The following is a 23,624-nucleotide window of genomic DNA, read 5'->3' as shown; positions in this document are numbered from 1 at the left end:
GAAAATATGACCTCTAGACATGATTTCACCTTGTAGAGAAGATTTTGACCAAAGTTCACCCAGTTTCAGACTTGACCTAGCTTTCATAGTTTCATTTAGAATGGATAGAAAATGTGGCATCCAGAGAGTTAACAAGAATTTTCTATGATCTAATCTAGAGGCCTAGTTCTTGACCCCAAATATCCAGCTACCATATGGTTCAAGATATTACTGTGGCAAACATTTAGACCAAGTTTCATTAAGGATGGGCAAAACTTCTCTAAAGTATTAATAGTAAAACATGTCAAAGTAAAACTTTGGACAATGAATGACAGATCATTCGCCTATTAACACTAATAGCTCTCCTTTAAACTTTGGTTAAGGTGAGCTAAAAATGAAAATCTCATTATAAGAATAATGTCTGACATGTTTTATTAATACATATATGAATGCATAACTTTTTCTGATGCCATACTTGTACTTTGAGAAGAAAAAAACAAAATACGAAGTAAATCAGGAAATGTCTTCTGAATCTGATTCATTTCTCATTCTGGTTATCTTCATTTCTTCATTAGTTATTTTCTGGTGTCAGCTGCCTGTTAAAATATCTTTACTATTTTCAATATCATCTTGGAAATGGATCAACTCTGTTCTTTTTCATTAGAAACTTCACTTTCCTTTTCATTTCAGAGTCATAGATTCTGCGACCTCTTTCAAAACACACACGATTCCTTGCATGACTTGGCTGCTCAAAATATCTCAATCTTCTGTCCTGTTTTAGTACTCCTTCAGAATTCAGGATTCTGAAAAAAAAAAAGAGAGAAAAACTTCAAATGAGCCGCGCCATGGGAAAACCAACATAGTGGGTATGCGACCAGCATGGATCCAGACCAGCCTGCGGTCTGGTCAGGATCCATGCTGTTCGCTAATAGTTTCTCCAATTCCAATAGGTTTTAAAAGTGAACAGCATGGAGCCTGACCAGACTGCGCGGATGCGCAGGCTGGTCTGGATCCATGCTGTTCGCAAAGCCACTATGTTGGTTATCTCATGGCACGGCTCAAATATGAACTGATGGACTAGATATTATACTGTGAAAACACTAATATTCATGAGGGGCTGATATGCGTAAAATTCCTAGTTGTGACAATCGGTTGAAAACTGTGCGAATTAAACTAGTATTGCACATTCTAACACAACCAGATTTGTTTTCCTATTAAACACACAAGACAACAATTCACTGTTTGTATGTTACAAACATTACAACACAGTGACAAATATCAATCAATGTAGAAAACAAATCCACACAAAACAGGCAAATATTTGTTGGATTTTATTAAGGATGTACATTATAACCCAAAATAACGTGTTAGAATAGAAATAACACATCTCAAACAGTGATTTGCTCTTGAATAAAATCATTGTTTGTCGTTTAGATGTGTATTATATACATGTATCAACTTCGAGATATCCTATACTAGTTATTATTTCTTATCAGAACTCCAAACAATGATTTTATTCAATGACAGATCACTGTTTGTGATATATTATTTCTTAAATAGTCACAGGCATGACTGTATGACTGACTAAACAATTAACTATACTGTGACTAGTGCAACACATGCACATCTATTTCGATACTGGACTGTGAAACTTGGCACATCTGAGGAAGCTGGAGCTGTTACTGGACTGTTTAATAACTCCTTCTTTAATATCTGATATTGAGCAAAAGTGCATCACAACTTGAACCTTAAATTCTTTAAGTAACAAGGCAGTCTGAAAGACAGCTATATCCCCTGCCACTGTTACAGATAGTGAATGGGCTGATGGTACTGGGCGGAAGCATTGACGTTGTTTAGTATATTTGATAGTCCATGTATGACGACATCAATGAATTTGAAAATCCTTCAATGGGTTTCATGAAAATCTTTCAGGGGTTTTAGGAGATACAGAGCTCAAACCTTTGACCTTGAGTTATGACCTTGACCTTAAGCCGACATGGCTGACTCATGAGTTCTGCACAAAATGCAGAATAGAGTTATGGTTCTTGACCTACACAGTCACCTAATGATAACAAGAGATCACAGAGTGATCTTGGCACCCACCATTGAGCCATTTTTGAATGTTCCAAATTTCAAGACTAACTCAAGGTCAAAGTTCATTTTGGTACACAAAACTGTGCATGTGTTCCATGCATGTGATCCAAATTTGAAAGCTGTAGTTTGAGAAATGTGAAAGTAGGTCACTAGATCAATTTCAAGGTCAAAGTTCATTTCGGTACACAAAACTATGCATGCGCTTCAAATTTGAAGGCTGTAGCTTGAGAAATGTGAAAGTAGGTCACTAGGTCATGATCAAGGTCAAAGTTCATTTCAGTACACAAAACTATGCACGTGGTCCAAATTTGAAGGCTGTAGCTTGAGAAATGTGAAAGTAGGTCACTAGGTCAAAGTCAAGGTCAAATTTCATTTCGGAACATAAAGCTATGCATTTTGAATGTTGTAGGTTATGGAGAAGAAGATTTTTGAAGTTTTTCCCTATATAAGTCTATATAAACCATGTGATCCCCGGGGCGGGGCCATATTTGACCAGAGGGGGATAATTTGAAACTTGGTAGAGAACCACTAGATGATGCTACAATACAAATATCAAAACCCTAGGCTTTGTGGATCTGGACAAGAAGATTTTCAAAGTTTTTCCCTATATAAGTCTATGTAAACCATGTGACCCCCTGGGCGGGGCCATATTTGATCCTAGGGGAATAATTTGAATAGCAATATATTTTATTTCGTGTAATTTAATGTTTTAGCTGCTACAATCTCAAATTTGTTTATCTCTGTCCCTTCAAGTACAATTTTCATCCTGGCTTGAAGTGCATGACCCTCCAAAGGTACTTTATACTGAAAGAAGAAGGAAAATATGGATATTTAACATTTTTCACTGTATTTCGCTTTCATTGTCATCCATAGAAGTCTGTGTAGTCGATAATTTTACTAATATGAGCGTTAGCTTTCTAAAACTAGACTTATCAGGCTATCACTGAAGGTGATGAATGTACCCCCCACATGCACTGACACGGTACATTGCAATTTGACGCACACAAGACTGCATAATTATGTGGACTGTAAGTAAAAAGACACTATGTATATAGTATAGTAGCAAAAAAACAAAGTCCCATAACTTGGCAGAATATTTATCTAAAAGAACGTAACATGCACCATGCACAAGTAGGGTTAATACTGATCACTTGTGTGAAGTTTCATTAAATTGTGTGCAAGCGTTCGGGAGATTAGGCGCGCACAAGATTGCATATGCAGACTGTATGTATATAGTATAGTAACAAACAAGAGCTGTCCGTAAGACAGCCAAGCTCGACTATTCGAAATATTGTCACAGAAGCAGGAAATTATTACACAAAATGTTAAATATCAAAAGAGTTTTAAGTTCGAAACGGGACATAATTTGACCAAAATGCATATCAGAGTTATGGTACTTGATGCTATCAACTAGTTTAATAACCCCGAAGAAACATGTTAAGTTTCAATTCCATATCTGCATTAGTTTTGGAGATAGTAACTTGCATGTAAAACTTTAACCAGAATTTTCTAAGTCCAAAAGGGGGCATAATTTGCTCAAAATACATGTTAAGAGTTATGGAACTTGACCCAGTGAGCTTGGTAACTGACCTAGAAAAAGAATAAATAAGTTTCAAAGCTATACGCCTTTTGGTAATAGCTGTATGTACTTGCACGCAAAACTTTAACCAGGATTTTCTAAGTCCAAAAAGGGGCATAATTTGCCCAAAATACATGTCAGAGTTATGGGACTTGATTCTATCAACTAGTTTTATAACCCCGAAGACACATGTGAAGTTTCAATTTAATATCTGCATTAGTTTTGGAGATAGTAACTTGCATGTAAAACTTTAACCAGGATTTTCTAAGTCCAAAAGGGGGCATAATTTGCCCAAAATTCATGTCATAGTTATGGGACTTGACCCAGTGAGGTAGGTAATTGATCTAGAAAAAGAAAAAATAAGTTTCAAATCAATATGCCTTTTAGTAATAGCTGTATGTACTTGCATGCAAAACTTAACCAGGATTTTTTAAGTCCAAAAGGGGGCATAATTTGCTCAAAATACATGTCAGAGTTATGGGACTTGACCCAGTGAGGTAGGTAATTGATCTAGAAAAAGAAAATATAAGTTTCAAATCAATATGCCTTTTAGTAATAGCTGTATGTACTTGCATGTAAAACTTTAACCAGAATTTTCTAAGTCCAAAAGGGGGCATAATTTGGCCAAAATACATTGTCAGAGTTATGGGACTTGACCCAGTGAGGTAGGTAATTGATCTAGAAAAAGAAAAAATAAGTTTCAAATCTATATGCCTTTTAGTAATAGCTGTATGTACTTGCACGCAAAACTTTAACCAAAATTTTCTAAGTACAAAAGGGGGCATAATTTGGCCAAAATGAAGGTCAGAGTTATGGGACTTGGTGCTATCAACTAGTTTTATAACCCCGAAGACACATGTGAAGTTTCAATTCAATATCTGCATTAGTTTTGGAGATAGTAACTTGCATGTAAAACTTTAACCAGAATTTTCTAAGTCCAAAAGGGGGCATAATTTGCTCAAAATACATGTTAGAGTTATGGAACTTGACCCAGTGAGGTTGGTAATTGACCTAGAAAAAGAATAAATAAGTTTCAAAGCTATATGCCTTTAAATGATAGCTGTATGTACTTGCATGCAAAAACTTAACCAAGGTGTGACGCCGACGCCGACGTCAGGGTGAGTAGAATAGCTAGACTATTCTTCGAATAGTCGAGCTAAAAATCAAAGTCCCGTAACTCTGCAATTTTTTTCCCTGAAAGAACCTAACATGCACCATGCACAACTACAGTTGTTACTGAACACTTGTGTGAAGTTTCATTAAATTGTGTCAAGGGGATGAGGAGAGTTGGTGCGCACAAGATTGTGTCTATGGACAGATGGACGTTCCTACATATGGATACTTATGTGGCTACTCTTTTGTTCTCTCTATTCTTCTTTTAGCCACGTAAGAGAAAAATAGCCACATAAAAGCCTTACGGAATGAATGACATCAAAGAAAAAGTACAGTTACCTATTGTTCCTATAGCCACCTAAGTATGCAAATTTGAGCTCGGACGGACAGACAGACAGACCTTGATAACACATTTTATCTCATTTTTTTAACAACTGTGAATGATAACAGGTTTTCCGACAGCTTAAGAGCCATTCTGTCAATGATCTGGGTAATATTATTAGCAGAATATGAAACACTTTACATGGTACCCTATTTATCTTAACGTTTAAAGTTACCTTGGCAATAGAGATGTTTAAAATATCTTATATCTTGCAATTCTCGTAATTTCTTATAGAAATATTAAATAAAACTATCTTTCTCGTTTAATGTTGCTTCAAAACATTTTATTTCTAAAGTAAGTAATATGTTCGTATTATTTGCATTTATTTAAACAAATTTCAAAGCTTAAAATACTTACTGCAGTACCCTGACATTTTTATGGAAAAATCATTATGCTTGCAATTATTATTCTCACAGATACTAATTAAGTGTTGAAATACAGATAAAAAGCTGAAGCTGTATATATAATTATCCTTAAAAAGACCAGTGCGAACGCCTTTGAATTTTACATTTAGATATATACCAGTAGGATTCGTTTCCATGGTATTTTTTAATTAATCTGATTCAAGTTATCACTATTCTCTACTGAAATTTGAACAATTTTAGATCATAGTTTTAGTAAAAAAGTACCAAATTATCAATGAAAATGGGAAAATAGGTATTACAAATCAAACTGCCCGATTTTTATTTTAAAATGGTCGTATATACAAGTAACCTTTCACCAAACTATACATTATATTCCCATTAACATTATTTACCATAATCCATTTTCTTACATCCCGCATAACATTTCAATATAATTACATAAAAGCCGCAAAATTTGATCATTACTCAGAGCGAAAGACTCGTAAAAATATTTCGGCAAATAATGGCTGTTTAAATATACCGGTAGTTAAGATAAAACCAAATTGCTCAGCATTATGTACTTTCAAGATAAAAGCTATAAATTTTGCGTGGTAACTGACACGTAATGCCATGAGGTAACTTTAAGGAAACAATGTTATGCATCATTTCTGTGGTAATTTATTCATTATTTCAGCATTATTAAACCATTAAACATCAGATCAGAGACAGATTAATGATTTTTTTTGAAACATTTAAATCGTCACGTTAGCTTCAGGTTGGGCATGCGCACATACAAATATCAAGGTATAGTACCTCCTTAAGATAATATTTGACAGAATAATTTATGCTATAACTGAGCAACAGAAAAACTCCCAGAGTCAATTTGGTAAAACAGTCCATCGTTTTAGTTTGATTTATTTATTTATTTTGTTGGGTTTAAAAGTTGCACCAACACAATTATAGGTCATATGGCAACTTTCCAGTTTTAGTGGTGGAGGAAGACCAAGGGTGCCCCTCATGAGCGGGCACCCGAGTAGAACCATCGACCTTCCCTAAGCCAGCTGGATGGCTTCCTCACATGAAGAATTCGACACCCCGAGAGAGGCTCCAACCCACATCAATGAGGGACAAGTGATTTGAAGTCAGCGACCATAACCACTTGGCCAATGAGGCCCCCATTTGGTTTGAAAATATTGGCTCAACTGAAATGGATATTTTACAACGTTTCTGCATGAGTTTTATTTCATATATCAATCGTGTATTCCTGTATTTCAGTTAAAATTTCTTAACAATGAGTTCATTTGCAATGTTAATCAATTGTCACTTAAAATGGCAATATTTCCATTCTGTCAAGCATTCTGCCATAAATATTTTATTTTTCTGCCTGCCAAAATATCATGTCATTTTTTTATTTTTGTCTGGTGTTTTTTAACAAAATGTCATATTTAGTAAATTTATTAAAAAAGATCAGCAATCATCTGCCATAAAGCCTGTCATTTTGTTAATCATCAAAATTGTTCTAAGCCTAGGAAAATTAATGACATATGCATCCCGTTTGGTTACCTAACCAGTGTCGAACAACAACAGCTGCGCACTGCATGACTCTCAAGTGAAACTGATGAAGTCACACAAAGTTCTTAGCATATGGTTATTTTTTAATATCTAGATGAACATAATTTAATTGAATTATAAAAAGATCTATAATAGTTCAAGAAAGACATGCATTAAAATGTTTAAGTTCATAAAAAGGTCACATTCTATATCACCTTTTTGTTTCCAAAATGATGTGTACCTTGATCATGCCATAAGTACATTACTACAATGGTGGGCAAAATAACGGTAGATCTATTTGTTTGGATTTTGTTTGTATAACTCTTCTTCGTTATAGAGTTTATGAAGTGAATTCTTTGTGAAAAAAAAACCCGATGGGAGTGACCAACCGAGGTTTCTTTTTCTCGAAGAATTCTCTTCATGGGCTCTATCTGACATAGTGTGAAATCTACGTTTGACCAATCAGAATTGCAGAGTCAGTCTGTCTATCTATCTATCTATTTATACTGCCACGCCCTCTTTCCGAGTATTACGTGCAGGTGCGCGTCTGTGCGAGAAATTCAAAAGAAGAAATGTACAGGAGGGTAAAAGCAATACTAATGTATTTGTGAAGTGTTGAAAAATCAAGACGACAGTGTTATTAAAAAGAAGAGTATAAACAGTTAAAAGAGATTAAAAACAGCGTTCTTCACATTATATCGTGTGAGAACATTTGGTCACTCCCTGTCTGAATTGTTCCAGGGTAAGGACCTGCACAACCTCGGCTGGAAGCTAGAGAGTTCCATAGAACTAAAGTAGCTGGAAAGAGGGAGAATTTGTAATAATTACAGGGTGTAATGATCTGCTTGTAAGACAAGGGGTGCATGTGTCTTGTGAAGTGGGTAGGGGGTACAACATAAGGGGGCATGGGCATTGCAACCAGTCCATTTACAATTTTGTAGAACATTAATAACCTGGCATCTGATCTTCTGTGTTCAAGCGAACACCACCCCAGTTTATTTAACATTTAGGAGACACTATTGTATGTGGAGTAATCGTTTGAAACCCATCGCGCGGCCCTGGTAAAAGGTATGTGATCCCATGGCATTTCATTTGATGAAATTATTGCATGTACCACAGATTTGTGGCACAATTACTGGTTGGGTTTCAGCACGGACTTTGTTTCAGCTCAAAGATCTGTCTGCGTGTGAATAGTGAGGGTATGAATGATGAGGTGGTGGTCAGCATAAGTGCTGTGGACAAGAAAGACTAGGGCTAAGCCAAGGACAAGGTCACACTCACAGATTTTGCTTGTATACTTTTTTGAGAATCTTGTCTTACCTGTTCAGTATATTATATGATTTTTCAAGGTCATTGTTCCTGATAAGAACTGTTCTGGCCAACATTTTCATGTGTCTTGATGAGGCCATTGTACTGGTTAGTAGGATTTCTGTAAAATTTTGTATTAAGAAATCATTATCAAGCATGAACGCTTGATTTATAAAAGCCAAGCTTTTCTAGAACCACGATCAAAAACGGTGTAGCCAATAAATATTTCTCAGTGTTTTTGTCCTATCTGAGCAGTTTCACGCAATATTTTATCATGTCTGTAAAAGAGGTAGTCACACTACAAGTGGGACATTATTCCAACTTTGTTGGTTTGTATCATTTTTTTCATTTATTCACGCATTTCTAAGACAGAAAATTTGGATTGAATTTACAGACCTACAGGCTACTGTAAAAGTCCAAATAGCGACAGAATAAATCATGACAAAATGTATGAAATGCTAAACCATATGTGTGCGTTGAATTATTCCCACCTCTTAGTGATGGGTGATTTTAACTTCAAAAACATTGACTGGGATCTACTTGCAACAAGTACAAGTGAACATCATCCTGAAACTGAATTTGTAGAGAAGGTTAAGGATTTGTTTTTATATCAGCACGTGAAAGAGCCAACTAGATACCGTTCAGGAAATGAACCGTCCATTTTAGACTTGATCTTCACAAATGAGGAAGACATGGTTACAGAAATCATATATAACCCAGGGGTAGGGAAAAGTGATCATTTGACATTGATCTTTGAATTTATCTGCTTTAAGGAGATAAAGACCAATAATGCACCTAGATTTGACTATAATAAAGCTAACATCTCCGCCATAAAAGAGGACATCAAAACGACAGATTGGACAGTTATTGACAGTGTGGGGATTCAGATGTCTTGGGAATTGTTTGAAAACAAACTTACCAATTGTATCGAAAATCATGTTCCAAAAAAGACAAATAATCGAGGACACCGGATTCCTTATATTGACAATGAAACTGCAAAGGCCATCAAAGAAAAAAGAAGTAAGTGGCTGAAATACAAATACAGGAAAAATCATCTAACATACAACAGTTATAAAATAGCAAGGAATAGGGTAGGATATCATCTTAGGAGGTCAAAATACAAATATGAACAGAACATAGCAGACAATGTTAAGAAAGATCCTAAAAGATTCTGGAAATATGTAAGATCAAACTCTAAAACAATGTCTGGAATAAATGGAATACTAGTTAATGGAACCAAAACTAATAACGACATAGAAATCGCAGAAGAATTCAATAGGCATTTCACAACAGTGTTCACCACTGAAACAGAACCTATACCAGATACAGAAAGAATATCAAAAGTTGCTATATATGACACAGAAATCAATGATAGAATCACATTTAAAGCTATTCAAGAAATTAACCCAACAAAATCCCAAGGGCCAGATGAAATACACCCCAAAATCATATATGAATGCAAAGATGAAGTCTGTAAAATCCTGACTAAAATGTATAGAAAATCTCTTGATGAAGGCAAACTTCCAAATGACTGGAAAAAAGCAAACGTGACAGCAATTCATAAGAGTGGAAATAAAAATAATGTTGAAAATTATAGACCAATTAGTGTGACATCTATATGCTGTAGGATAATGGAGAAAATTATAAGAAATGCCATAGTAACACATCTAGAAAATAATGAAATAATTTCAAACTATCAACATGGATTTAGAAAAGGCAGATCGTGTACTACACAATTGCTCGAATGCATTGAAGAATGGACTACGGCAATTGATGAAAACCATGACATAGATATCATTTACTTAGATTTCAAGGCTGCTTTTGATAAAGTTCCACATAAAAGACTGTTAAAGAAAATCTGGAGTATAGGAATAAGGGGTAGCATTTACAAATGGATTGAGGACTTCTTGAACAATAGGTTACAGAGGGTTAAAATCAATGGGGCCACCTCAACATGGCAAAATGTCACCAGTGGAGTCCCACAGGGTAGTGTATTAGGACCAGTTTTGTTTCTAATCTTTATCAATGACTTACCAGATGCTCTAAGTTGCGCATCAAAACTCTTTGCTGATGATACCAAACTGTACTCGGTCATAAGAGGACATGATGATGAAGTTAGGCTACAAGATAATATTTTCGATGCCTGTGAATGGGCAAACAAGTGGCAAATGATATTTAATATCAAAAAATGCAAAACAGTGCACATAGGAAATAAACCTAGGACAGAATACTACATGAAAGATAATGAAAACAAAATAAACAAGATAAACCAGATTACTGAAGAAAAAGACCTTGGGGTTATATTTGATGATAAACTCACTTTTAGTAAACATATAAGTACCAAAGTTAACATCGCAAATAGAAATCTTGGACTAATAATTAAAAACTTTACATATATGAACAAAGAAATGTTTTTACAGTTATACAAATCACTAGTACCTCCACATTTGGAGTATGCATTTATCATATGGACCCCAAAATACAAGAAAGATGCAGTCGCCATAGAAAATGTGCAGAGGAGAGCCACAAGGATGCTTCATGAATTACAAGGATTAGAGTACAGCGATAGGTTAATCCAACTAGGGATGCCAACTCTAGAGTATAGGAGAACTAGAGCAGATGTCATTGAAGTGTACAAACTTAGAAATGAATTAGATAAAACTTCCACAAACTTGCTAACTGTTAGAACAAATACTAATACAAGGGGGAACACACAGAAATTATTCAAACCTAGAGCCAATTCTAACACAAGAAAAAATACTTTCAGTCACAGAGTAATTGACACATGGAATGCACTCCCCTCCAGTACAATTGAAGCTCCAACTCTCAACAGTTTCAAATCAAGACTAAATAAGCACTGGTCTGGGCGGTCAAAATTCATAGCTAAGTGCTACAGCCCCTATCAGTAAAAATTTTGTATATTGACATAAAGGGTGATAAGACTGTGCTAGGGAACAATGTTCCTTTTTAGAAATTTTATTGATTGATATTTTTAAATGTCAGGCCAGTCTGAACCCAAGCATAGGTGCTATGGTCTTAATTTGTAAAATCTAGACTCTATGACAGTTAAGATAAATTATGTTCTTTTTAAAAAAAAAAAATGAACAAAAACAAACACCAAAATAACTTGTTTCTACTATATAAATGTAACGCCAGTCTAATTCAAGCAATGGATACTGTGCCAAAACACGCAATTGATAGTACATACACAAGTATATATTGAATAGACTGTGCTAATTAACTGTGATTTTTTATCCTTTTAAGAACACACCATTATAAGGAATTTTAACTGTAAATAGTAGCAATATAATATATGTCAGAATGTACATACCAATATTATGACAATTAAATGGAATAGAATAAATATAAAGATAATTTATAATTAAAATAATTTAGTACCAAATTGGGAAAACAAATACAAATGGGCCTAAGAAGCGTCAACGCTTAACATCTAATGATGTTCCGGGCTTCTACTCTACATGAACTACATGAACTACTGGTATACTGATGATAAACCCGAACAGAAAATGAGTTTTTTTTACCTGTACCTTTTTATTTCTGCAAATTGAAATCAATGGTTGGTATCAAAATAAAGCTTAAGCTTTGCTGAAAACGTTACATAATTCAAATTTATATTTAGTAAGCAAACTCACACGAAATAAGGGTCTGAAAGGGGTATGTAAAAAGGGGACTCAGGCCCTTCCCCAGAAATTTTCTAAGGCGCTGGGGTAAAGTCTGTATGGCGGGATAAGGGGTGGGTGCGGGGTATCCCCTCCCGTGTTCGTTTTTTTTTTAAAAAATCGAACCCAATTGGTGCTTTTTTAAGTATACCATATGCAAAAAAACACAACAACATGTATTTCATTACTTCTACATTTTCACATAATGATATAACCATCAATATATCATATAGTGTTATTTCTAGAGCTCAAAAAGGACAGGGTGCTGCCAAAAAGGGACAGAGTGCTGTCCGAAAGGGGCAGGGTGCTCTTTTCGACCTGAAAGTTATCATAGCAGTAGTTGCATTTCTAGATGTCTATAGTTAATATGTATTCCATTTATCTTTATTGCACACTTAAAGGAAATGTCACAGAATAAATTTAAGCGGTAAATCTTCCCAAAACCAGTAAAAAAGTTTATAAAGGCTTTTTACTTACTTTATAGTTTAGGTTGAACCATTCAAGCCTTTCTCTTAAAAAACGTCACCAAGAATGTCAACTTATTCATATGAATAGTAAATAGTGGAGGGCCTTAATATATTAGCTTAATCTTGAAACCAAGATCATGTTGTAAACAACATAGTTAAAGGCCTGTTTCAGGTCACATTGTAAACTAATAATTATCAAAAGTCATGTTGTATTGATCAGGTCTTTCATCAATATTTCATTAACAGAAAAGTGCTATTACAGTCAGGTTAAAGTATACTAAAACGCATATCCAAAATATACTATCCGGATACTGGTACACTTTCGGAATGTTGTCTGAAAGTAGTTTTTACTCAGTTACATGACCTACTAGGGTAAACCAGAGATAGTTCCTCAAATTTTGATGTTTCTCATCGTAAAAAATACACCGACTGTCAGCTTTTTTGAATGAAATATGGAAAAATTGCATACGACATCGGGAGTAATAACGACCCGTGAACGGACATTCTAAACGTACTTTTACTTTCGATATTCATTAAAATTTGTTCATTTTCTAGTTTAACTTACAGTAGAATCAAACTGCATTGATATATACTTGTTATTATACTAAACAACGGCCTAATTCAAATTTTGCGCGAAGAAATCTAGGGCACTTTTCACGTGCTTGGTAATCAGCTGGCCGCTTACGCAAGTTCCATACTATTTATCAATTAATTTTAACACTTCATTGATTCTCATTACCTGTGTGCACTCGCCGTGACGTAATTTGCTGATCACAAAAATCGTCGAGGCATGTCAACAGGGAAATTACATATACACTACACATGAGGTATCTCACGGGGATGAAATCGCTTACTGATTTAAGACGCCGCGCTAATAATTGAGGCACCGCGCGGGATATTTAAGCGCTGCGGGAAGCTGTATTTTGTGTTTTAAGCGCCGCGGCAGCGCGGCGCCTTATGCGGCTGGGGAAGGGCCTGGGACTGTATGAACGTTGACTGGTGATAAATTCGAACACTTTGTCATTTACAAAATTTTCTTGGTATTATTATATTGAAACTTTCTCCAAAAAGCTGCAACAGTCATTCCTGATCAAGTAATGAAAAGTTAACAAATGTGAGGCCTTCATGTTTCGACAGTGTGCATGAAAAAAAATACCCTCTTCCCCAGTAATTTTGGATAAATATTTTTTATACAAATTTATGTAAGTCATTTATTTATACAGAATATTTACCAATTTTGTTTTTGTTTACACCAGTTGGTGTTGTAAGTGGAAACTATTAGATGGTGTGTTAAATTTTATAAATAACCGATTGCAATCGAATATTTCCAAGGTGGTTGACTTTATCATCTGTCCGGGTTTTAATATCATCAGTACCAGTATAGAACTTTATATGATAAACCTACATCAAGCTTGTCATAAATGTTTGTTGGGTAGAGATTCATTAACCTTAATGTTTGGGTTGATATGTCAGTGTAAATGCCTTTACTTATATCATCAATTCCGTATAATTTAAACTACTGACCACATGTATTGACATGGTGCTGTTTGACATTTAATATAAAAGCTACGCAGTGGCTACGATTACGGTACCGTAAACCTAGCCTCCGGTTCTAGGATTACGGAAGTTCCGTATTCCTAGACAACCCTATGAGGATAGGCTAGGATTACGGAAGTATATTTAGAGGTATAAAGTATATGTTAGGACACACATAAATGATGTTGTAAACTTACTTATTTCACTTAATTTTTCATGCCTGCCTTATTATTTCATGTTTTCAATCCGCCATTTTGGGTTAGCATAATCTCAATGGCGGCGCGCGGAAATATATTAGAAATATGAGTGTCAAAGTTAGATTTAAAAAAAAATAATCTATACTTTGAATTTAATAATTTTTAACCATATTTTATGTTATTAAAGACCATTTGTGTTGACTTGATGAAAAGAAAATGCAGGTATATACGAAACATAGATAATTCTATAATATTTCCGCGCACCACCATTAAGATTATACTAACCCAAAACGGCCGATCGATAGCACGAAATATTAGTGAAATTAAGTGAAATGAGTAAGTTTACAATGTCATTTATGCATGCCCTAACATAAATTTGATGCCTCTTAAATACTTCCGTAATCCTAGCCTATTCTCATAGGGTTGTCTAGGAATACGGAACTTCCGTAATCCTAGAACCGGAGGCTAGGATTACGGTACCGTAATCGTAGCCACTGCCAATATAAAAGGCCACTCCTTTCAAAATATAGGGCCATTAGCATAGGGGGAGCCGAATTGGGAGTTCTGTGTATTGATCTAAATTTCACGGCAATTTTTGGTGAAGTTTTTGTTTACTCTTACATATTAATACATTTAAGCGCACTTGTTGCCAGTTTTTTACATTTCTATGTCAGTATTTTCATAGATTTAAACTTTTTTAATGACAAAGCCTTTGAGTTTGAATAGTCCAGAATTGCTATCCTCTGACCGCTCTTGTTTGTACAAAGTTTTAGACACTTTAAGGGACATGTTATGTTCATCCATCTGTCAGCAATTTAGATCGTGCTCAATATTTTGAGAATACATTGACCTATGATCCGCAAACTTGGCAGGGACATTGCTTAATATGGGCAGTGAATAACAGGAATTGATTTTTTTGGGCAATAGGTCTGTCAGTACAAAAAGCGCATTTACTACTGAACTTTGACATTAAATTTTGTTGATCTGTAGTCATGGTCACTGTCATGCTAAGTGGTCAGATGGATGTATTATCTACAATGTATGTGATGGTGCTGGGCTTCTATTCCAGAGTCTTTTTAGCTTGACTATACAAAGTATGGAGAGCTGTCCTACTCGACCCGGCGTCGGCGTCCTTCCTCATCTGCACTTTGGTTAAATTTTTGATGCACTTTCTCTTTATAGATCTATGATAATTACTTGATGGATTTGTTTCAAACTTAAAATTTGTTATTCCTCATCATCACCCACATCAAAAGGCACAATGGCCATAACTCTCGAACCAATATTTCATGAATTATCCCCCCTTTGTCTTACAATTTCAGGTCAAAGATTTGGTGCACTTTCACTCTATCTCAGTTATTACTTAAAGGATTAGATTCAAATTTAAAATAGTTGTTTCACATCATCACCCATATCATATGACACAAGATCCATAACTCTGGAACCAATTTTTGGTGCACTTTCACTCTCTGTTATTACTAAATGGATTTTTATATGCTCGAAGGGACGTATTACGTTATATCCCTGGTGTCCATCTGTTAGCAATTTTGTGTCCTCTCTGTAACTCTTGAACCCCTTGAAGGATTTCAAAGAAACTTGACACAAATGTTCACCACACCGAGACCACTTTTCTGTGGTACAACATGGATGGTACCTCCAATTTTTAGGTGTATTTTGACATACCTGTACCTGGTAAAGATTTTTTTGTGGACTTAGACTTTTTTTTTTTGGAATTTCTCCCCTTTGTTGTTCCTGTCCTTTGGGCTTCAACAGTCAAGTTCTTTAAATTTTGCTCCCATCCTCTGATGTAACACTTGGGCGTATATTGCCCCACTTGGCGGAACTCTTGTTTTCAAACTTAAAATAGTTGTTCCACATCATCACTCACATCATAGGGTACAAGGGCCATAATAACTGTTGCACCATTATTTCTTGAATTATCCCCTTTTTACTTAGAATTTCATGTTAAAGTTTTGCTAAGAATTATACTTAGTTAATGTTTTGATAACTTTAGATTTATCTCTCTTATAACTTAATTCTTTTGACACAAACCTAAGCTTAGTTACAATGTATTGGCCAATACCTTCATCCACATTGGAGTCTTTAAACTCTCCAGTGACTGCTACAGCTTCCTTAGATGTGCCCATTTTCACTATCAAGCATTGAAATAGTCAAGTGCACTGCCTCCTGTGACAGCTCTTGTTTTTAGTCAAGATTGGGGAAAACTTTTTTTAACAAGTCCCAATTTAGATGTTTTACACTGCATTTTTCACAGTTGCAAAGACTCAAGCCCCATTCCCAAATTGGTAGCATCAGCAGTTTAGCAGTTTGATTTTCATTCAGTAACTTAAGAATTTGATAGGCATACTATTATTGCTTCAAGTTTATATTGCTCCACACAATGGTGCTCTTGTTTTCAAAGGCATTAAATAGCCAAAACAAGTGATCTTCATCTTTCTTTTGCCATGGATTCATATGCGAGGTATTGTGGAAACGGTAGTTTGTCATAAATGAAATATTTTTTTATTTCAGTTTATGTAATAAAAAGTTGTCAGGTAAAGGAACATATCATTTGTAACTGTAGTATCTGCTTATGGTAGTTACCTTTGATATGTTGTATAAATTAATTATTAATGCAGAATTTTTTTTTCAGGTGCCCATTGGTGGAACATACAAGAATCATCGTTTGTTTATAGCCAGTCTCAAGTAGCAGGGCCAAAGGAAATTTGTCATGATGTATTGTACAGGGAGGGGGAGAATAGACGTAGGGAGGTCACCTTTACTCCAAGGCTTGTTGCATTTGACCTAAAAGTAAATAAAGTTTTAGCTCGACCTTTCAAATGATTAGGGTCATTGTACTGACCCCAGCATCGCTGTTTTTTTTTCAGGTTAAAATGTTTTTGGTATGGTTCTTAATTTTACTTACATGTCCCTTCTTACTGCTGCCTGTACTATTACCAAATCTCACATAAGACTGATCATAGTAAAATGCAGACATCTTTGGTTTAGGGTCACTTACCCAAAAGTCAAGGTCACTTTTCTCAGGCGTTGTGATAGTATAATTAGTTTAAGTTTTGTTGTACAGTTCTCAGTTTCACTTTGAAGCAATTATACCAGTTGCACCTTGGAACAAATCACAATCTTCAAAATCGTTCATAGAATTAAATTTTCTATCATGTCTATATAGCCTAATGACACTAATACATATCAACCTCTAGCCTGCTGGCGCAATTGGTTGTGATCATGGTCTGCACTGTTCACTATTCAGTCAGTAAATTTTCAGTGAACACCCCTTCGAATAATAAATGGTATTGTCCAAATTGAATGATGGATGAATAATAAATGGTATTGTCCAAATTGAATGATGGACCAGTCCATTTTAAGAATTTAGCAGGGTAAAGGTTAAACAGAAATACTAATTGAACAAAGTTGCTTGTTCAATATCCATATGTTTTGATATGGCAGGTTCCACAAGAGTATTGATGGTCTGGAAGGATAGTTATGGAACGTTTGTTTCTCATCAAGACAAGGTGCAGACTCCATGTTCCAATATTGTCTTCCAAAGGTCAAGGTTACCACTGAAGGTCAAAATGTTAATGCATGCTTCATTATTTACACTGTTTACTCAAATTTTATGCTACAAGTAGGAGTAACACATCTGCAAGTAAAACCACTTCTTTCTTTCCTAGATTTGTAATTCTTGTTTCTGAAACAAGTTTGTTTGTACTCATGCAAGGCTTAAACCATTATCACACCCACTGCACCTTCAAAAAACCCAATCCTTAAGTCATTCATGGATTACTTTTGAATCCTGTATTTTCTTGGATTGAACTTTGTGGGTTTTACCAAAACAGATATTTCTTGGGGATATAAATTAGTGGTTTTCAACTTTTGAACATAAAATGAAAATGGGAAATTTCATGTTTTGCTTGGATTTAATTTTGTGGATTAATGTAATAACAAAAAATACTAGTTCCCCACAAATATCAATGACATTACAGTATATATGTTGTAGTCCAAACTGGAATCTAGACAGATCCGGAATCTGCCTAGACCAAACTAGAATTCTAGTTTGGTCTAGGCCAAACTAGAATTCCAGTTTGGTCTAGACCAATTCCGGAACTGCCTAGACCAAACTAGAATTCTAGCTTGGCTAGACCGATTCCGGATCTGCCTAGGCCAAACTGGAATATTTGTTATGAACTTAAAAGAATTTATTTGTAATAGATGAAAATTGATATTCTGGTTTATATTTTTTGCATTAAAGCATTGAAGAATACTTGTAAGGAAAAAACTCTATTTACAAGGGATACTTAATTGTATTTTTAAAACATGTCCCAAAATAATATAATGAAACCAAGTATTTGCCCCTAAAAAACTGTTATCAATTCCTTTTGAAGATTATCTAATTTAACAGTAACAATTATAAAGGTAGGCCTTTCATCTTCAAGTTTGCACAACTGAAGAATCAATTTTTCACAGGAACAAAAGATAAAAGCAAATAATATCATCATGTTAAAGTGTAATTAAAAATACTAATTCATTCCTTTTATTACAGTTAACTACTGGCACAGGTGTTGCATTGATAATCTAGTTCAAAGTGTGAATGTTAAAGACATTCAGTTCAGTGAACTTATGGATTTTAATTATTTATCTTCAAGAAGATTTCAGTTTGCCCTTAGGCAGATCCGGAATCGATCTAGCCAAACTAGAATTCTAGTTTGGTCTAGACAGATCTGGAATGAATCTAAACCAAACTGGAATTCTAGTTTGGTCTAGGCAGATTCCGGATCTGCCTAGATTCCAGTTTGGACTACGACATATATCTTCAATAAAATCTGATTACATTGAACTGATAAATACCTATAAATTTGTCAGGGATACCTGTTTAATGACTTTGCTTCCTATTTATGTCTCTCACATGTAGTTGGAGAGACATATTGATTTAGTGCTGTCCATCTGTCTGTCCATACAGGAAAAAAAAATGTTCCAATTTTGCATTTTCCCTCAGTTGATTACTCAGTGAAAGATGTTTTGATTTTACACAGAAACAAAAAATTATTCTCTACATCTGTAAACATATGACTGCCTTCCTTGTTTCTTCCTTGCTTTGTACCAGTAAATGCAAGGATAAGGCAAAGATACCCTGGTAGATCACCTTATCTTTTCTCTATAGAAAAGACAACTGCACACATGCATAGTGACATCATAATTATGATGTTATAAACTACATGCATGGTTTTATAATTTTGAAATGGTTGGCAGGAAAAATGATCTGATTGGATGCCTATGTCAGACAGGTTTTTGTCCAAACCTAAGGGCAGCATGGACAAAAAACCTCAATGTTCACGAGGGTGTGGTTTCTCATTCCCTGCTGTCCCTTGGGTTGGGAAAGTCAAGTTCCGCATAGACAGGCATGTAACACCCTATAATATCTTATATAATTATTCATGAGGAAAATCATCAAAATTCTTAAATAATTTCAGGGAAGTCTGAAGACACTTAAACAGGAAGGAGTGTTATACGAGACAGGAGCAGAAGGGGAGGACATAAAATGGATCGGGGATGTGACAATGCACAAAGAAGTCTCCGAACCACGAAACCCATTCTTAATGAGTCTGGAAGAGATTCAGGAGATAGAAGATGAAGATCAGTCCACTTGCAAGGATATTACAGGTCAGTAGAGTTTCACAGACCTTGAAAATGGAAGTGTCCTAACGAAACTTGATACATATAAAAAAGAACATAGAAAAAAACTTTTCTGAGGCAATCCAGGGTAGGATTCAAACATTCAGATGAACAGAGTTCAGTATTTGTAAGGAAGGAGAGACTGAGTAAAACAAAATTTTGTTGCATGTAGCTCCAGAGTAGATGTACAATTTTAGGTATCTCACGGTATTTCAAGATAGGAATAGAGAAACATTAGCTTTTAGTCGTCAAATTTTTTGGAGAAAGAGTTTACACAGTTTTATGAACTTTTGTTCTAAAGTTTTGATTTATTTATTTTAGTCTTTGTATTTCAGATGACGAAAAATATGACAATACTGTAAACAGCAGGAAGAAAAAGATTCAGCAGGATCATCAGCTGGAAAAAAATGAAGATCCCGACATTTTTGCAAAAAAGGAACACTGTACTATGGAAGATCATGTAACAGTTTGGTCAGATTTTCTAGGAACTAATTTTCATCCGAAATCTGTACACATTGTAGAGGAATACAAGCACAAAGATGAATTAAGTTCCTTTGATTTGTTTAACTCTTCAGATGAGGTATTCGCAAATTATGAATCTACTTGTGAATGGGAGGATAGAATCCGTTATTTCACTGAGGAGTGTGATAATTTACAAGGGTTCCATGTGTTGCTTGACACGCATGATGGATTTGGTGGCCTAGGAGCTGGTATTGTACGTTATTTAGAAGAGGAATTTCCCGGAAAAGGAATTTTTACATTTGGTTTCACGCCAGCAGATGCTCCAGATGACAGTGCACAGGTTCGAGCGACAAGAATTATAAACTCGGCATTAGCATATGAGAACGTGAGTACACACAGTTCTCTGTTTGTACCAGTCTCATTAGCATCAAGTCTCTGGAGAAATTTAGGAAAACCAGTCGAATTTCCATACTTGAACTACAAATCAATTCCGTATCATACCAGTGCAATTTTAGCTTCAGCTTTGGATACATTATCTCTTCCATACAGACTTGAAACAGGGGCAATTGATTTGAGGGACATAACTCATTCCTTTAACACCCAAGGTAGAAAAGTAGCCACACTGAACACTAGTTTTCCTTTAGGACTGTACAAAGATGAAAGTTTAATAGACTTTTTCAGTCAGCATGGTAAGAGGTTTCCATGGCAGCCAGTGACTCCTCATGTACAAAATGAAAAACTGCCTTTCATTCAATCAGTGGTGATGCGAGGTGTGACAGACTCGTTGGTTGCAAGCAAAACAGACCCACAGAAGCTGCCTGAATATCTCACGAGATTAAGTACAAAAGAAGAGGTCTTGAGAAATTATCTTGAACATATGAGCTGTGGAAATCTGTTTGCTTCAACCTGCTTAGAAAGTGCTCTGAAAACCAAAACTCCTTATCCTCAGCTCTTTAGTGATAATGTCACTAGCGATGGATTCGTTAGTCCAACTTCCAGACCTGCGGATAAGCAAGTAGACTCTGTGCCTATGATTACATCTTTACAATGTACGCCTGACGCTGGTATCGTAATTAGGCAACTGTATGATGCAGTGTCAAGGATGAACATTAAGAAACATCATAGGCATTTGTCAGCAGGACTAGAAGAAGATGATTATGAGGAAATTTTGGCTAATCTCGAAGTTTTAGCTGCAAACTACAATACAGATGCTGAAGCATTATAAACACTGTGGCGTACTTTGGATGTCTTACCATTGTGACTGTGGTTGCTGTTGAGGAATAGCTGGTTCTCCAGTGTGTAACAAGCCAGCCAAAGAAACCAATTGATACAAATTATTGAGAGCCCGCCCGCTTAGCTCAATAAGAGAGCACAGATCTACGGGGTTGAAGTTTCGATCTCCAGGCGGGGCGTACGTTCTCCGTGACGATTTGATAAAAGATATTTTGTCTGACATCATTCGTCTTCCACCTCTGATTGATGTGGGGATGTTGGCAGTTACTTGCAGAGAACAGGTTTGTACTGGTACAGAATCTAGGAACACCGGTTAGGTTAACTGCCCGCTGTTACAGAACTGAAATACGGTTGGGACGGCGTTAAACCCAAAGCAAACAAATTATTGGTTATTGTTTTGCTTGAACAAGCAAACACTGGTCTTACTGTGCCTTTGGGCACTGTCAATCACGCAGAACTCAATATTGTAAAAGAATACAATTTACAAATATATTACCATGTCAGTTTGTACAAGATAATTATGTCTCCCCCAACATCTGTATCTTTTTACCTTTGAAGGATTTGATTAAAGATCAAATAGAAAGTATTTTGTTTGTTCTTCCTGTGTGTTTAACTCGATAAGATTTTCAGGTTAGCACTGGCACATACTTTGTAATGTGACGTGCAGAATGCATCTTTCAGGTATGTTGGTTCAAGGCCAACACATTTTTCTGTACTATGGCTGGATATGATGAAAAAAATAGATTCACTCTTTCATTTAAATGAGGCAGTATTTCAAGATCATGCACTTTCTATTTACCCATTTTGAAAGAAACTTGATGTGTTATGTGATGATGTGTCCGTCTGTCCGTCATAATTTGTGTCTGGAGCATAACTTTATAACCATTAAAGATATTAACTTTAAACTTCACATATAGGTAGATGGTGATGAGACGATGTGCAAAGCGCTTGAAGCGGCTCTGTAGGTCAAAGGTCAAGGTCACAAGTTGAGCTCAAAGGTCAAAACTGTCTGTCATATTTCATGTCTGTAGCATAACTTATTAACCATTCAAGGTATTGACTTCAAATTTTGTAAGCAGCTGAAAAGGACAATCAAAACAATGAAGCCTATTACTCATTTCTAGAAAAATGTTTTGGCTCTGAAATTAGGCTATAGCCAATACATTGTGTGTATGTTTATCGGATCCCTCTCTGTGGTAAATGAGAAACGGATCGAATGTCGCCACTTTGACAAGGAGGTCGGAAAATCCAATTTTTCGTCCTGAACACAGGTTTGTGCATAAAAACATGAACCAAGGGAATATGTAGCTATCTACCATTGCTTTTCTATTGTTACATTTGTTTTATCAGTTGACACAAGTCCAAACGAAGATGGAATGTAGACCGAGGATACTGGCTTGGATGAATATCGTGCCTTGTTTATGAAACTTAAATAAGACTTTCCTTGAATACAGCAAGTATCTAATACCTTAGATGTGAAGCCGTTTATTCAATCTTATTTGTAAATACACTTTATGTGGTTATTAGTCCTCTACTGGTTGAAAACCAGTTTCGGGGACTATAGGAATGCGCTTTTCCGTCCGTCCGCAATTTCGTGTCCGGTCCATAACTCTGTCATCCATGAAGGGATTTTAATATTACTTGGCACAAATGTTCCCCATAATGAGACGATGTGTCATGTGCAGAACCCGGACCCCTAGCTCAAAGGTCAAGGTCACAATTGGAGGTCAAAGGTCAACGGCTTTTTTCCTGTCCAGTCCATAACTCTCCCATTCTTGACGGGATTTTAGTATTACTTGGCACTAATGTTCCCCATGATGAGATTACCTGTCATGCGCAAATCCCGGACCCCTAGCTCAAAGGTCAAGGTCACAATTGGAGGTCAAAGGTCAACAGGGCTTTTTTCCTGTCCGGTCCATAACTATCCTATCCATGAAGGGATTTTAATATTACCTGGCACACATGTTCCCCATTATGAGACGGCGTGTCATGCGCAAAATCTGGACCCCTA

General features: G+C 35.7%; 2 protein-coding genes across 2 annotated transcripts; one reads left to right on the top strand and one right to left on the bottom strand.

Annotated features, from left to right (window-relative positions):
- Positions 1-394: 394 nt before the first annotated feature.
- Positions 395-8,539, bottom strand: LOC123537599 (28S ribosomal protein S21, mitochondrial-like). Its single transcript, XM_045321423.2, has 2 exons — positions 8,363-8,539; positions 395-782 (listed from the first exon to the last, which is right to left on the bottom strand). The coding sequence occupies exons 1-2, from the start codon at positions 8,506-8,508 to the stop codon at positions 605-607; spliced, it is 324 nt and encodes a 107-aa protein (XP_045177358.2). The 5' UTR covers positions 8,509-8,539; the 3' UTR covers positions 395-604.
- A 1-nt stretch (position 8,540) lies between these two features.
- Positions 8,541-22,199, top strand: LOC123537596 (protein misato homolog 1-like). Its single transcript, XM_045321417.2, has 4 exons — positions 8,541-8,679; positions 16,884-17,041; positions 19,717-19,906; positions 20,254-22,199. Exons 1-4 carry the CDS (start codon positions 8,625-8,627, stop codon positions 21,603-21,605), a joined length of 1,755 nt encoding a protein of 584 aa, XP_045177352.2. The 5' UTR covers positions 8,541-8,624; the 3' UTR covers positions 21,606-22,199.
- Positions 22,200-23,624: the final 1,425 nt, after the last annotated feature.

The sequence above is a fragment of the Mercenaria mercenaria genome, chromosome 17, assembly GCF_021730395.1.
Source record: "Mercenaria mercenaria strain notata chromosome 17, MADL_Memer_1, whole genome shotgun sequence".
Classification (NCBI taxonomy): Eukaryota; Metazoa; Mollusca; class Bivalvia; order Venerida; family Veneridae; genus Mercenaria; species Mercenaria mercenaria.
Note: the sequence above shows the minus strand (reverse complement) of the source record. Positions and strands in the feature narration are given on the sequence as shown.

Bases quoted from the DNA above. Each gene is read 5' to 3' on its own strand.
- LOC123537599 (XM_045321423.2), bottom strand. From the start codon at position 8,508: ATGCTTGATAATGATTTCTTAATACAAAATTTTACAGAAATCCTACTA. The intron at 783-8,362 runs GTAAGACAAGAT...TTTTTTTTTCAG, and splicing joins TCATATAATATACTGAACAG to AATCCTGAATTCTGAAGGAG.
- LOC123537596 (XM_045321417.2), top strand. From the start codon at position 8,625: ATGTCTGTAAAAGAGGTAGTCACACTACAAGTGGGACATTATTCCAAC. The intron at 8,680-16,883 runs GTTTGTATCATT...TTTTTTTTTCAG, and splicing joins ACATTATTCCAACTTTGTTG to GTGCCCATTGGTGGAACATA. The intron at 17,042-19,716 runs GTAAATAAAGTT...AAATAATTTCAG, and splicing joins TTGTTGCATTTGACCTAAAA to GGAAGTCTGAAGACACTTAA.